The sequence below is a fragment of the Chelonia mydas genome, chromosome 2 (genome assembly GCF_015237465.2).
Source record: "Chelonia mydas isolate rCheMyd1 chromosome 2, rCheMyd1.pri.v2, whole genome shotgun sequence".
NCBI lineage: Eukaryota > Metazoa > Chordata > Testudines > Cheloniidae > Chelonia > Chelonia mydas.
Window position 1 is genome coordinate 54352272 of NC_057850.1, and position 14664 is coordinate 54366935.

Sequence of the window (14664 nt, forward strand, 5' to 3'; positions counted from 1 at the left end):
CTTCCCAGGCTCGCTCTGTGGCTGCTGTGGCGGTGAAGAGACCCCCTTCCTTCCCAGCCCCAGCTCAGGGGCTGCTGCAGTGGGAGAAGACTATTCTCAATAATAGCAGATGACAGGACAAGGAGTAATGGTCTCAAGTTGCAGTGGGGGAGATTTAGGTTGGATATTAGGAAAAACTTTTTCATTAGGAGGGTGGTGAAACACTGGAATGCGTTACCTAGAGAGGTGGTGGAATCCCCTTCCTTAGAAGTTTTTAAGGTCAGGCTTGACAAAGCCCTGGCTGGGATGATTTAGTTGGGACTGGTCCTCCTCTGGGCACGGGGTTGGACTAGATGACCTCCAGAGGTCCCTTCCAACTCTGATATTCTATGATTCTAAGAGAGAGCACATCCATCTCATTAGAAATGTAAGACTACTGATATTAAAATATGAGTTGTGTGCTTTTATTTGTAGAACAAAAAACAGTTAATTATTATTACTTTTTTATATATAGCGCTTTTATCCAAAGCGCTTTACAATAGTTAGCTAACGGTACAAATAACATTTGGAAAGATCATTAAGTGGTCCACCGAGACCCTCAGCAATCTTCAAGTGGTCTGTGAAGAAAAAAGTTTGAGAACCACTGCTCAAGAGGGTGAAAATTATCAGACAGAGGGAAGCATAAAAGTTGGCTGACTGAAAGATGAAAGAAAGAGAAGAAGCAGGCTTCACCATTTTGGCTACCATCCTCACCATCTTTTCGTAACCCAGGATCCAGCCTGACACCACTGTGCCTTCATCATCCTGATCCTGAGATATGTCTTGACCAGACTGGGTCAGAGAGAGGGACCCTGATGACACTGCCACCTTCATTGGCTCCAGCTGAATCCTGAACACCCACCTGGGGTGTGAGACTTTGTCCCCCTCTTCATGTGTCCTTTTCCTTCTCTACCCTATTTCTTTTCTTTCCTATCTCTTCTTCTTTTTCCTTCTGTCTAATAAGAGTCTGGGTTAGCTTACCAAGGCTGCACATTTTGCAACTTTTCTTTGAGCCTGTGACCAGAAAGAGGCAGCAAAAAGCAATGCCCTGAATAGCCCAATGTTTGCCAGGACTTGGGTTGCCTGATAAGACTATGTCCTGTGCCTTAGATTTTCTAGCCGTGAGGTTGCAAGTGAGAGTCAACACCAAAGAGACGCTGCATTTTCTGTATTTGCTGTTCTTTTCTTTCTCTTTTTGTGTGTCTTTGTCTTGTTTCATGGTCTAGGAAACGGGATCAGACTTTAACAACAGTGAAAACAATCATTCCAGCCCATCTCAACTGACTTCTTTTGTTTCCCCCAAAAGACAGCTATTACGATCTTTAATACCATCTAAGAGACAGTCTGGTCAGGCAGTTTCTTTCCAAAAACTCTCTCCAGCTAAAGGGAAAGGGAATGGGAACAAGGGATGTGGTTAAAATGAAACCCTTATTTAACACTTTACATTTCAAGTGTTTTTACTGTCTTTCCTTATTTTTCTGTATCTTTAATAAAAGGTTAAAAAGAATGTTTATGGTGTGTTTGCCATGGTATTAACAGGATGAGGTCACTGTATACCAAACCCTGAAGTTTGTTTAAACGTATGTAGGAAAGTTTCAGGGTCATGTTAACACCTTTGATTCTTTTGGTCCATTTATTCCTTTAAATTAATACAACAGAACCCTACAGGAGCCTGACTGAAAGGCCATTAAAGTCAATGGGATGCTTTTTATTGATGTAACCCAACCCATGTCTGCTTGGGGTGTCACTCTGTCCCCCTCTAGTGGTGGTCAGAATGCTAGTGATAGATGAGCTTGCTACAGCTTTGGCTAAGAGAGATGTGTCTTTTAGTTCATGCAGTAGTGGCTCATGCATCCCCGGTTTGATCCTGGCTGCCGGAATCTGTCAGCATTACAAGTGGGGGTTCATCTGGGATATCAACTGGGAAGTCTCTGAATCTCAGGATGTGCTTCCTCAGCTAGAGGAAGTATGTAATCCATGCCGGCTTGGTATGGTGCTCTGTTCCCCTCTAGTGGTGGCTAAACCAGGTAGAGATTGATAAGCCTGCTACAGCCTTAGCTAAGAGAGAAGTGTGTCTTTTAGCTCGTGCAGTAGTGGCTCATGCATTAAGCTCCAGGGATCCCAGATTTGATCCTGGCTGTGGATGACCAGGGTCTGTTAGCATTACATTAACTTCAGTGGAGTTTGGATCAGGCCTTACTGTAGTGTTTCCAGCTACACAAAAAGGGAGAAAATCTCTCTTGTCCAAATTACCCCCTCCTTGCATCCAATTCAGCATTGCAAGTAAAGGGCACAGAGATTCCTAAACTGGAATCATCAATTGCAGAAAAAGGTTGCTCAAAAAGCCTAAAAAATCTTCAACATCAACATCAATCAACACCCACCCACCCTATAAAGAGACAAACAGTTGAACATTTGGCCCAAGGCAGAACAGATGCTGATAACATGATAAAATACATTGCAAGGAATCTTAAGGGGAAAAAAGAAAGAAAGAAAAAAATCTACTTCTAAACATTCAAGTATTATCAAGTTTCAACTAAATTAAACTGTTTAAATAATTTGAAATCTACAGAATTACAAAGGCCATGATTCAGGAAACTATCCCAATCCAAGAACAGTAGTTACTTACATGCTTAATATTAAGCACAGACTTAAAGTTAAGCCTGGGTTTAAGTGATTTCCTCAGTAGGGATTGAACTAAGTGTGTGTTTGAATGATTTTCTGGGTCAGGATCAAAAACTGAAAACTGTTGCTATATAATACTAAAACAATGCTACAGAATGGCAAGTAATGTGTTGCTATCGTATATTTCCCATATGATTTTAATATAGTGAAGATGCAGATTTGTAACTTTTTTGTACTTATTTATATGACAATATAAAATTACATCAGTCTTTTCATGCAATTATGTAAATGGTCAAAAAGTTACCAAAGAGCGTATTTGACATACACATAGTTTATATATCTGTTTATTGAGCATTGATAATTATGATGATTGATGGTTATTTCCAGCAACCATTTTTATCTTGAATGCTCGACATACAAACATGACATCACAGTTCAGACATATAGATTTCATTTTAATATAATTTAAGGTTTAACAAAGCGAATCATTTTTGATTTTTGCATAATTAAGTTTACAAAAATAATGTTACATTTATAAAATAAATCAGCATATCCCAATAAATTACAGTAGTGTTTTCCTTATTTGAAAAAAATGCAATGTACTGTATAAAACAGATAACATCCTTTAGCAAGATAAAATACTACAGTATATGATTTTATCCAGTACATTCTGGCAGTTTGTGAAAACATTCTATTGTACATTCTCTGTCTAAAATACAGTGTAAGAACCAAATACAATAAGCTGTGCTCTGCGTCAGTTATAGAGGCATTCACGAAGCGTACCTGGGAAAATTACAGAATGAACCCAAACAGGGTGAGACCTCAGTCATGAAGTATTTGGTGCATTCAAGTCAGTAGGCCCGAACCTGGTCCCACTGAAGTCAATGGAGCTCTGCCATGGACTTCAGTAGGAGTAGGAATAGGTATAGTCACTTAAATGGGAGTTGCACGTGCTCAGCACCTAAAAGCTACATTGTAGTTTCAAAAAAGACTCAGTTCCATACAGAGGTGCCGACTTCATGATTTCCCCAGGAGTGCTGGACCCCCACTCCACCCCAGATCCTTCCCCTGCTCCTCCTCCTCCTGCATGCTGCTGAACAGTTGATCACTGGCAGGCAGGAGACACTGAGGGGGAAAGGGTAGGAGCTGATCTGCAGGGCTGTTGGTAGGTGCTGAGCACCCACAATTTTTTTCTGTGGGTGCTCCAGCCCTGGAGCACCAACGGAATCGGCGCCTATGGTCCAATTTGCATACAAGGGATACAACCCTGCTTCCATTGAAATTAATTGCAAACCTCCCCTAGGCATCAAAGAGAGTACGATCAAGACCATCAAAAAGTGAATCATACATATCATAAAGGAGATGAGAAAGGAGACATTATTGCTCCACAGAGTAATGCAATATATGCTTATTCATAAAAAATACAAAATAACCGATAAAAAGGAAAACACTTTTTAAAAAAGCAAAAGACGAACATTAAGAGCTATTGTATGCAGATTTAACTACAAATACAACTATTGCAGAATACCCTAAAGGAACACACATACCGCTCGGTGTTATGTGAATTCTCATTAAAGCATTCTGAGTTTACAAGTCAGCACTCAAACTTTTTCTAATTGTTTTACATTGTTTTGTGGCTTTATGTTTGCAAAAAAGGACAAAAAATTCTTATAGTTGTGTGTATACCACTTTAAGAGTCAGGGAGTTAGCTGCCTGTGATGACTGTATGAACTTACGATGTTATAATAAACCAAGGTTTTTGGGCCAGGTCACATCTCTTTGCTGAACCTCTGACTCCAATGTGTTATTTCATTAAAATAACCCAAGAGACCACATTATTTGGCACTTTTTAACAGCTTTTGGGGAGAAAGTATCCATTAAAGGAAAAATCATTCCTCTTATGAACAACCAGACTGTGCGAAGTAGAAATTTTCTTGTGATGTCAATAATTCATGAATGAAAGCATAGCATGAAAACCTCTCTCTGAGTCAGTAAATAGATCATCATAACAAATTCCAACTGTGAGCAAACACAGTGTGTGTGCATGATCAAAGTCATTCCCTATACCCATGTTTCATTTTTAGCACACAGCTGCATGTTGCGGGTTCTCTCATTTTACCGTATTCACATAGGTAAACATGACAGCTATCATTCAACACGCTTAACTCTTCTGGTATAGTCATACTTCAAGATCATGGTATCCCCACATTAGGATTTATTTTAATGAAACAGACCATCCTATCCATTATGTATTTTCACTCTAAATGTAATACGTCTGTTTTATTTAACAACCTCCTCTTTTATTATTTATGAACTCTTGGCTTGTGTTAATCCATGTCTTAAGTTCTACCATTCATAGCTAAACAAGCACAATTAGTTCCAAGTGACATTTCAATGAAGAAATTACTTACAGATCTAAAATAAACAATATTAAGATGACAACTACAAATGGGAAATAAAAATGAACCTGTTCAATTCAATGATCCAAAGGCATTACCAAAATATACATATGCTGTAAGACTACCAGTATCCCCAAGTGTACGGCAAATTCATCATTCATAATAGTGTACCTTGCTTTCTGAGTTTTGAAACAGAAGAATTATAAGAACAGCCCCCTGTACTTCCTTGGGTCAAGGGGTGGCCTTATTTGCTATCCTGAGGTTTCCACCATCCAGGTGTCCTAACAATTTATACAGTGCATGTAAAAGAAAAGAAAACAAAAATAAAAATAAAAAAAATTATCACAATGGTTTTTGTTTTAAAATTGATTGCTGTGTTATGACTGTAGCCTGGTTTGTAGACATTTTGTATTCTTGTCCAGAGCCTTGCGGAGGGGAAGGTAATGGAGTTTCTGGAGTTGCTGAAAAAGAATTAAGGGGAAACTATGTATTATTATGTTCTTGACCAATCTAAATACATATTGATGATATACATACTACTGTACCCTAAAAAAGTAGCTGCATTAGCAGCTAAAGGTAAATATTAATTTTTAAATATCAGAAGCCCTGTGTATTGTTTACTTTTAAAAACCCACATTTGTAACCAATGGTAATATCAAAACAGTGTCATGTGTTTTCAATTCATCTCAAACCAGAATGTATTGTTTAGGAGGTTGTTTCTGTGTGTGGTGTTTTTATTTATTTAGTTATTTATTTACTTAAGTGCATGACTATTTAAATCTCAGAAATTATGACGAAAGAAGTATACACTAACTTTGACAGGTCACCATTTTAATGAATTTGCCAGTTAACTAAACATAACAGTCAGACGTTATGATAGAAAGGTAATGTGCAATTGCTTACAGATCTGTTCTGTATGGACAGGAGCAGACATTGAACTTATGAGAATAGTTTGGCCAGTTAATGGATCCTGAGCTAAATGAGGATGTACTGGATGATGAAGATGACTGGCATCATTAGACGTACCTGCAAAAATTACAAGAGCACATATCAATTCAAATGAACATGTTACTACTAGCGATTTACACAGCAATAATTACATTCCCTTAGAGCAAATATTTTGATTGGCAATTTGAATAATTACCTTTTGCATATTCATTAAACAATTTAACAAGACTTCAACCATAATAAGTATGACATTTGTTTTCACTGCTTGGGTTGCATTAACAATGGATTTCATCCTTACAATATTTATAAGGGTTCCCCTGTCTGTCTCTTTGGGGAATTCCATGTCCAGATACTCAGCTATGGCTGTGGAACATACAGTACACATTGGAGGTGGGGGGACAGGACAGTAGCCATGTTATCATGACTTTAATACCCTCCCCAAATTGGCACTGTCCCCTGGTAAGGGGGGGAGGAGAACATTTTTTTCCAAAGTGCTTATCAAGTTGATACGGTGGAAAATCACAGAAAAAGAATGACACTTACCCCCTAAACAGAAAAGGAGGACTTGTGGCACCTTAGAGACTAACCAATTTGGTTAGTCTCTAAGGTGCCACAAGTCCTCCTTTTCTTTTTGCAAATACAGACTAACAGGGCTGTTACTCTGAAACTTACCCCCTAGTAACATTTCCTGAAGCAAACTGTCAATTTTAACCATTCCAAACAGTTTGACCAACTGTATTTGCTCAATCATTTGCCAAGTGATGCTCTGAAGCGTAGGCAATAGAAGCAGAAGTTCTCCAAACCTCCCCCTGGAGTCATACTGACGGTCATTAATGTAATCCTCTAAACTGATTTGGACTTGGAACCGCATGTTCTTGATCTTTAATGGGTCACTCAATCCCTTTGCATCTTGAAAAAATGAAAAAAATACTTCAAGTCAAAGCATATTCTTTCAGTGAAAAATTCTTTGTTCAAATATGTAGACTGTTAATGAATGCTACATCACAAAAGGTGAATTTCAGTGTATTCATACAGTAAATCTGAAAGACTTTTTGGAAAATGTACCTGGATCAAAAAACACAATTGCTTTCAAGCAAGCATACTCATTGTCATCTATTTGAATTTCCTGGAATGGTCGGACTAGCTCATCTAGAATCCGGTTTGCCACTCGGCTGATCTCGACTTCAGAACTGTTGCGATGGATGATATAATCGTTACCTTGAGGAGAAAAAAAAACAGAATATGGACTGATGTTACACAAAGGTTTAAATTTACACACCCAGGTGAACCAAACCATTTTTAATTTTGCATAATCAGATTTTTGCATGTTGAATTTTTCATACAGTAACATTCCCTCCTGCAAAACTAAGTTTCTTTACAAGGAAAGCATATGTGCAAAACAAAGTCCTGATCCTGTAAGTACTTAGGCATATAAGTATTCCCATATGCATAGTTACTGATTAGTATGGCTGCAGGTTCGAGGCCTTTTGTGTGCACAAACTGGGGAGTTATCCAATTAGCCATCTAACTATATAGTTTGGGCCCACAAGTCCATTTTGACACATTAGATTTGGCACGGGCAATTAATCTTAGGAAAAGTCAGTGTTCTGTTTTAGAAGCTAGAAAGAGGCCACTATGAAAATGTGGTCCTCATAATTATTTAAATTCAGTGTAAAAAATATAAGTCCCCACTTCTAATTTATTTGGTTTAGAATTCTAAACCTTTCTAAGAGAAAGAGAGGAACAACATGTAACTTCCTAACAGACTGCTACTATTTATGGTAGCATAATCTTATGTACTTTATTATATATATGTACTACCATAAACCCTGGGAATCCCACTCATGGACCACCAACCCACTGTGCAAAGCACTATATAAACACAGGACAAAGATATAGTCTCTGCCCTGAAGAATTTACAATTTTCAACTGGCTCAGTCACTACAGATGCTATTGAGCTTATTCTAGTAAGAAAAAGTTAATAGGTGAAATCATTGCCCCACTGAAGTTAATAGGAATAAATGGTTGAATAGAAACAAAATAAGATGTAGCTTTAGAACGATGAAGTAATGTAGTAGCAGATGCTTGTGTTATATTGATATGGGGTAGTATGCAGTACACATTGATTTAAAGGAATAACAGATCCATTTTGTTGGTTGAGATATTTTAGATATTCATATAATTTACACAAAATTAATATTTCTTTCCATCATTTTACCCAAGCAGGGAATTCTTTGGAGGCTTGCCAGGCAGAATATTTGGAGTAAGTAGGGGGATTATGTTTATAAAGAAAATTTATAAGGTATTAAATGGGGTCAACTCCCCAACAAGTGCCATATTCTGGGCTAGAATCATCAGTAGAGGGAAAGTATATCTTCCTTCAGAGAAGGTTGATGGAGGCACTCTTTACTGGGAAGCCAGTGCTTCGGCTACATCTAGTAATGGCAAAACCGAGAAACTTCCCATCCAAGAAACAACTTCTTCCATGGCTTCCACTTCTGATACTTCTTGCCTGACAAGTCCTCAACTCACCAGCTGAGGAGAAGCAGAGAAAGCCTCCTCTAAACAAGAGAGAGAAGGGGAAGCTCTCCATCTGCTTTTAGCAGAAACAGAGGAGCTGCCTACACCGGCAATCTACCTTACTTTAACTTCTGGCCAAAAGTTATCTGTATATTAAAATGACCTGTGAGAATAATATACAAGGGTAAGAGTTCTGTCATGACAAAAGATGATAATAATTTCCCACTCGGTCAATGAATCATCAGCTATACAGAATTCTTCCTCAGAGAGCTAGAGTAGCTGGTCCTAAATTGGTCCTTTCTGTGGAATATACTTACCTTTGTCATGCTAACCACCATTTTCATTTACACCAGTTCTGCTCATTACCTAAGTGTCCCAAGAATACAGCAAATACTTATATCTTTAGTAATTTAATGGATATGATGAGTCAGTTTTACACTTCACTAGGCAGTTTATTCCAGTAGAATTGCACTCAGGAAAAAAACTGGACCAGAAACAGGAAGGAGCCTCTAATGTGAGTAGCATCTCTAGAGCAAGCGCTCTCCATTCCCTGGATGCTAGGGTTGGTACAATAATATTCAGAATGAATCATATTGGGCCACAGATAGCCAGAGCCCAAGTGTGAGCATAGCAGGCCGTGGAAAGTCCCCTAAACATGATGGCACAAAGTTGATAAAGAAAGGCTGATGGACTGCCCCTAGACCTTACACACTTTATACCCCTGGCTTGCATTAGGTGCTTCTGTCCAGGGACACCTAGACAGTTCCTTGCAAGAAGGCGAAAGTACTGGCACAGATGGAGCTCGCTGGTGGGTTGTGACATGAGTCAATGTTGCCACACAGGGTACCAAAGTATGTAGATCCATTTGGCAAGGACTTCCTATGTGGGTTTAGGTTTATGGTATCAGTAGAACTGGAGCCATTTTAATTTGCAAGGGACTGTACATCTGCTTTTGCTGAAACCTGGCACGGGACAATAAGGTAGGCATACCATAAGTACAGTGTTAGGTATGCCATTAGTGAGGTGTTTAAAAAGACAGTAGAGTGCATTGCACTCACTGTGCTGTGGCAATTGTCCCAGTTAAATGAGGGCACTGTTTATCAGAATGCTGATTATATGGTTGTTGGTGAACTATAACATGGTAATTATTAATTAAAACAAAATAAATGTTTACCTAAAAGTAAAATGTCTTTATACGCCATGGACCGTTTTGCTGCTCCAAGCAAGAGGTGTTCCCCAGCATGCGCTCTTAGCAGGGCAACCTTAAAAAGAGGAACCCCCATAAACAAACAACATGAATTATAACATCAACATAAATATGTGATTATCTGTAGGGGACAAAATGAATCAGCGGCAGCAGACATCAGAGTGCTGTTGCTTGCAATTACACCAGTCAGACTACTGCAAGTAATTTTTAAGGTACATGGTTCCATTTTATAGTAATATCTTACTATTTCAATGTAGTTGAGTTACACTATGTCACTTTGTCACGGTTATCACTTAGCAATATGTACAAACTGAATTTTGAACATAATATGATTTTACAAATAGTTTATCATTGAATATATTTATGTGCACTTCATAGTTTCCAATTCCTTTTACATAAAGTTTGTTCTTGGATTTTAAGTCAACATGGAAGGAACCAGTGGCAGGAAGGCTATCATAACTTATTATCATGAATTTTGCAATATCCAGTACAGTATTTTGTTCAGCCTGATCCAGTAAAACACAAAGATATCTGAGATGTCTCTTTCCCCCACAAAGCCAGCCTTCTGGACATTGTTGATTTTTTTTTGGCTTAGAACAAATTTTCCTAGTGCCATACCAGGCCCACCTATTAGCTTTCAGAAGACAGTATGTTACTGGGTAATTCAACCAATTTTGTTAAAAATACCTCTCTTCTAATAAGTGAAATAAAAGAAAAAACACCATGCACAAAACTGAAAATAAAAATAACAGAGAAGTACTCCATTTTGCTGTCAAACAGGCAGTTTCACTATGAAATACAGACAATGATATCCTTGCAAAATATATAGAACAAGGTCTCTTTATGATAGTCAATAAAGAAGAAACCTGATTCATACCAGGAAAGCAGTTAAAAAATTTACTCACTAGTTTATCATTTTCATTTTTTATTTACATTCCATTGTTTATAATGCCCTCTTAGAAGCTTGGCAATGAAATCTATTTTCTTGGGGCTTTTGTTTGTTTCCATTGTGCAAACATGAATTTTTCTCTTGTGATTTTTATGCTGGGATTTTCAAAGCCAGCTAAGAGAACTGAGCAACCAAATTAGAAAGCTTTCAGAATCTCAGCCTTAACAGAGCTAACACATTTTTTTTGTTTACCTTGTTGTTCATAAACCAGGTTGACTCTGAGGTCAGGAAGAAAGTGTACAAAACGAGGAAGCTTATTTGATAAGTAAATGCTAGTTGCCAATTAGCAAGAGGTTATCATACAAAAGTAGTAGCCATTACTTTTAACTTCTCAGTAACAAAGCATTAGGTTTTCCTTGGAGTTTGAGGAGTATTTCTCACTTTATGTTCTAAGTACTGCAGGTCAAATTTTCAGCATAAAATTATTGGCTAGTGACCCTCTAAAGTGCACTTATATTCAGAAAAGTGTAAAGTTGGTATGCTCTTAATCAGCAGGTCTGTTCTTTTTCCTGTTCCATCGTATCAGCTTAAGTGATGAAAGCAAGTTTTATTGCATCTTACATCTATGGCGTCTACAGTACCAACACAACTAAAGACTGATTTGATTCCATTCTTCCTTCAATATCGTCAACGGAATTGTTTGCTACATTTGTGCAAACCCAGTGTAAGCACAGGTATCACGGAAGCAATAATTTGAAAGGGCATGCTTTGGCCTGAAACAGCTTTATTACTGGAAAGATGCAGGAGGAGGAATGTCCCCAGCTTCACTCTCAGATACAAGGCTGGGTTTGCAGTGCTGAGAGAACCCTTCCTGTCTTTTTACTACAAACAGAGAATGTTTGACACTGAGGAGACAGTACAGAGGAATTCCACAATGACATTTTTATAGGGTCACTTTCAGAGTAGAACTACAATTTAAAAGACCAAAATCAGGACCCTCTGAGCAGCGAGTTAACCTCCCAACCAGTTGCTTGGTGACAGTAATGTCCAGGGGCATGCACAAGGCCGGGGGGCTTGGGCCAGAGAGAGAGAGCTCCTCTGGCTCTGAGGCCATGGCAGGAGCTGACAGCTCCTCCAGCCCTGGAGCCATGGTCGGGAGAGAGAGCTCCTCCAGCCCCAGGGCCATGTTGAAATGGTGAGTGTACTGCTGTTTATATCTATGCATATGATATATGTGCATGTGTTGATATTAATCTGTATAATATATGTGTGTTTAACATGCCCCTCCAAGAGCGGTCAAATTTAAATTCCTACCTACTCCCCTGGTAATGTCTATTACAACATGAAGACCTGGCATTTGAATTAGCTTTAGACATCTCACTCAAAGCTAACAGATATCTGGCATGGCACCAAGGTGATGATATTTTGTCCCTAAAGAGAACTCAAGCACCGTTTACATGTCAATTTAGAATAAAATTTACATAAGCACATTATAAATGCAATTTTGGATCTTTTATTATATTATATTATATTCAACAGCAAATTATTTTCTATGGTTTGGGGTCAATATAGGTTTGATTTCTTCTCAAGACTGTCATACTTATATTTCTTGCAAGGATAAGGAAACTGGTTCAAATTAAATAACAAGCCACCTCAGTCTTCACAAACAGTTGCAAGTGAACATGAACCAAATGTTCTGAAAGGTTCAAAGGAGTTTGGATGTTTTTTTTAACCGTTATTATTAATTTTGGCATGCCTTTAAAGTTTCTGGTTCCAACAGAACATGAAAGTTGCAAAACATTGTTTCTGAAATTTCCAGTTTGTGAATCTTTACCCTTTTTTCCAACAGCTGAAACGCGCTTCAACCTCTACTATCTCTTTGTGTGATGTCTCAAGATCTGCTTCAAAGCTGAGATCTAGCATACAGGGCAGACAATAAATTGTTGCACAATATTTCTACATGACTGTAAAAGGAGGAGAATAATCATTATTCTCCAGTTCATTTGCTTTGTACCTGATCGTCCAATGGTAGTTCACAGAAGGCTGGAATATATTTAGCCCACTCTACAAGGACCAAGAGCTGTTGCTTCATAGATTCACACACATCGCTAATACTGGCAAGTTTCTTTACATTTATGTCAGTACTAGCACCAGGACTCGAGACAGGGATCTAGCCATGTTAAGCAAAAACAAAAAACAAAACAAAAAAATACAGCATGTTAGTATTCCATATTTGTTACTGTTTCCACTGGCTAGGAGTATATTTAAGCAAAACACATGGAAGTAAGCATGCACATTAGTGCCAAACTCCCCGACAATATATAGACGACCAATATGCATGTAAATGATAATGTTTGTCCCTCGTTACTAGTATGGTGTACTTTACCATGATAGTGGGATTTTTATTATTATATTTTTACAAGATCTTCTCATTCCAAGAGATGACTATTATTTGTAACATTTTTAATTTTAATTTTTTTTTGCCTTTAAAATGGATGACATTTACCTCACTTTAGAAAGAAAGGAATGGGAAGGGAATGTAATAAAGTTCTAGGCACACAAAGATAAGAGGGAAATATGTATTTTCAGTGAAAAGATAAGTATCATTAACTCTAGAAAATGAAATAGGCTTTTTAAATGCCTAAAGCAGAAGGATTTGTAACGATGAGAACCAGTATGGATAGAAGCTGGGGATGTTTCAGAAAATGTACTAATAGGAGTGTATATAAGACCACCTGCAGTGCACAGTGTTCTGTGAAACAGAGAGAGAGGAATCTTTCTGGGCCTGGTGCTAGAAAGCTTTTGTATGATCGCTGAGCCAAATTCTTAATGACTTTCTAAGGAAAGGAACAATACTAAACTTGCCATTAAGCAATACAGGCAAGATGACTGAAGACAAAAGTAAGGCTGAAACTAGGAAAAATATCTCACTTAGACCTATGGCATCCATCACGCTAGAAAAACCTGCACAAGAACTGGGCAACTGAGTTTCAAAACACAGAGTCTCCCGCTACTCTCCCCCTTTGGAGATTGGGGACAGTGTGGTTTCACTACCAAGGAGGGAGTAAAGGAACTACCAAACCCCATCATGAAATCCCACTATGTTGCAGAGCTCACAAGATTTTTATTTGTTAATGTCAGTAAACTTTGATTTCACCACACACACAAACCAATGAAAAAATATTTCCATTGATAATAAGTAAAATTTACAGATAGACAAAGTAAGAAAAAAGCTGCTTGAGAACTTACTGTATTAGGGTTCGATTTAAGGATATTTACTTTGAATATTTTGACATGTGGTGTAGACAATTTGTGTTTTAACAGTTATAAAGCTTTAACATTTTGAATCTCAGTGTCTACTGATATTTAATAATTATTGGTGGAACCCTCCCCGCCCCCCAATATCTGACTCCTCCAAAATTTCCTGCAACTGTAAATCAATAAAAATGGAAAGAATCGTGAAAAATAAACATCAATATTCTATTGCATTTTTTTTAAAATGAATTCTGTCAAGCCTATAGATAACCAGCTGCGTATCAGCTCCCAGTCCAATGCTGTAGCTAAGGGGGTGAATACTATTCTTGTGTACATCATCTGGGGAATATCAATTAGGAGTAGGACGGTAACCTCTGCATATGGCCTTAGTGAGACCATTGCTAGAATACTGAGTCTAGTTTTGGTGTCCTAACTTCAAAAAGAATGTTGAAAAATTGGAAAGGGTTCAGAAAAGAGCCACAAGAAGGTTGCAAACTCTGGAAAACATACTTTATAGTGAGAGATTTAAGAAGCTCGATCTATTTAGTTTGTCCAAGAGAAGGTTAAGAAGTGTTTTGATAATGGTCTCCAAACAGGTAAATGGGGAAGAGACTTCCAGCAGAAGATGGCTCTTAAATCTAGCAGGAAAAGGCATTAGCAAGACCCAGTGGTTGGATGCTGAAGCTAGACTAGAAATTCAGAGTAGAAATAAACTGCAGATTTTTAAGTGAGGATAATTAATAGTCAAAATAATTTATTTAGGGACATAGTACATAGTACATTCTCCATCACTCTACATCTTT

General features: G+C 37.9%; 1 protein-coding gene across 2 annotated transcripts in view; it reads right to left on the minus strand.

Annotated features, from left to right (window-relative positions):
* Window positions 1–2971: 2971 nt before the first annotated feature.
* The window catches only part of HNF4G (hepatocyte nuclear factor 4 gamma), an 80126-nt gene continuing 68433 nt past the window's right edge, over window positions 2972–14664 (minus strand). For both annotated transcript variants that reach the window (XM_037892405.2, XM_007052970.4), the window contains exons 5-10: window positions 12621–12776; window positions 9685–9772; window positions 7056–7208; window positions 6663–6899; window positions 5946–6068; window positions 2972–5503 (exon numbers count right to left, since the gene is read on the minus strand). In XM_037892405.2, coding sequence (XP_037748333.1) covers window positions 5385–5503; window positions 5946–6068; window positions 6663–6899; window positions 7056–7208; window positions 9685–9772; window positions 12621–12776 — 876 coding nt within the window. In that variant the 3' untranslated portion in view covers window positions 2972–5384. The remainder of the gene's footprint in view (window positions 5504–5945; window positions 6069–6662; window positions 6900–7055; window positions 7209–9684; window positions 9773–12620; window positions 12777–14664) is intronic.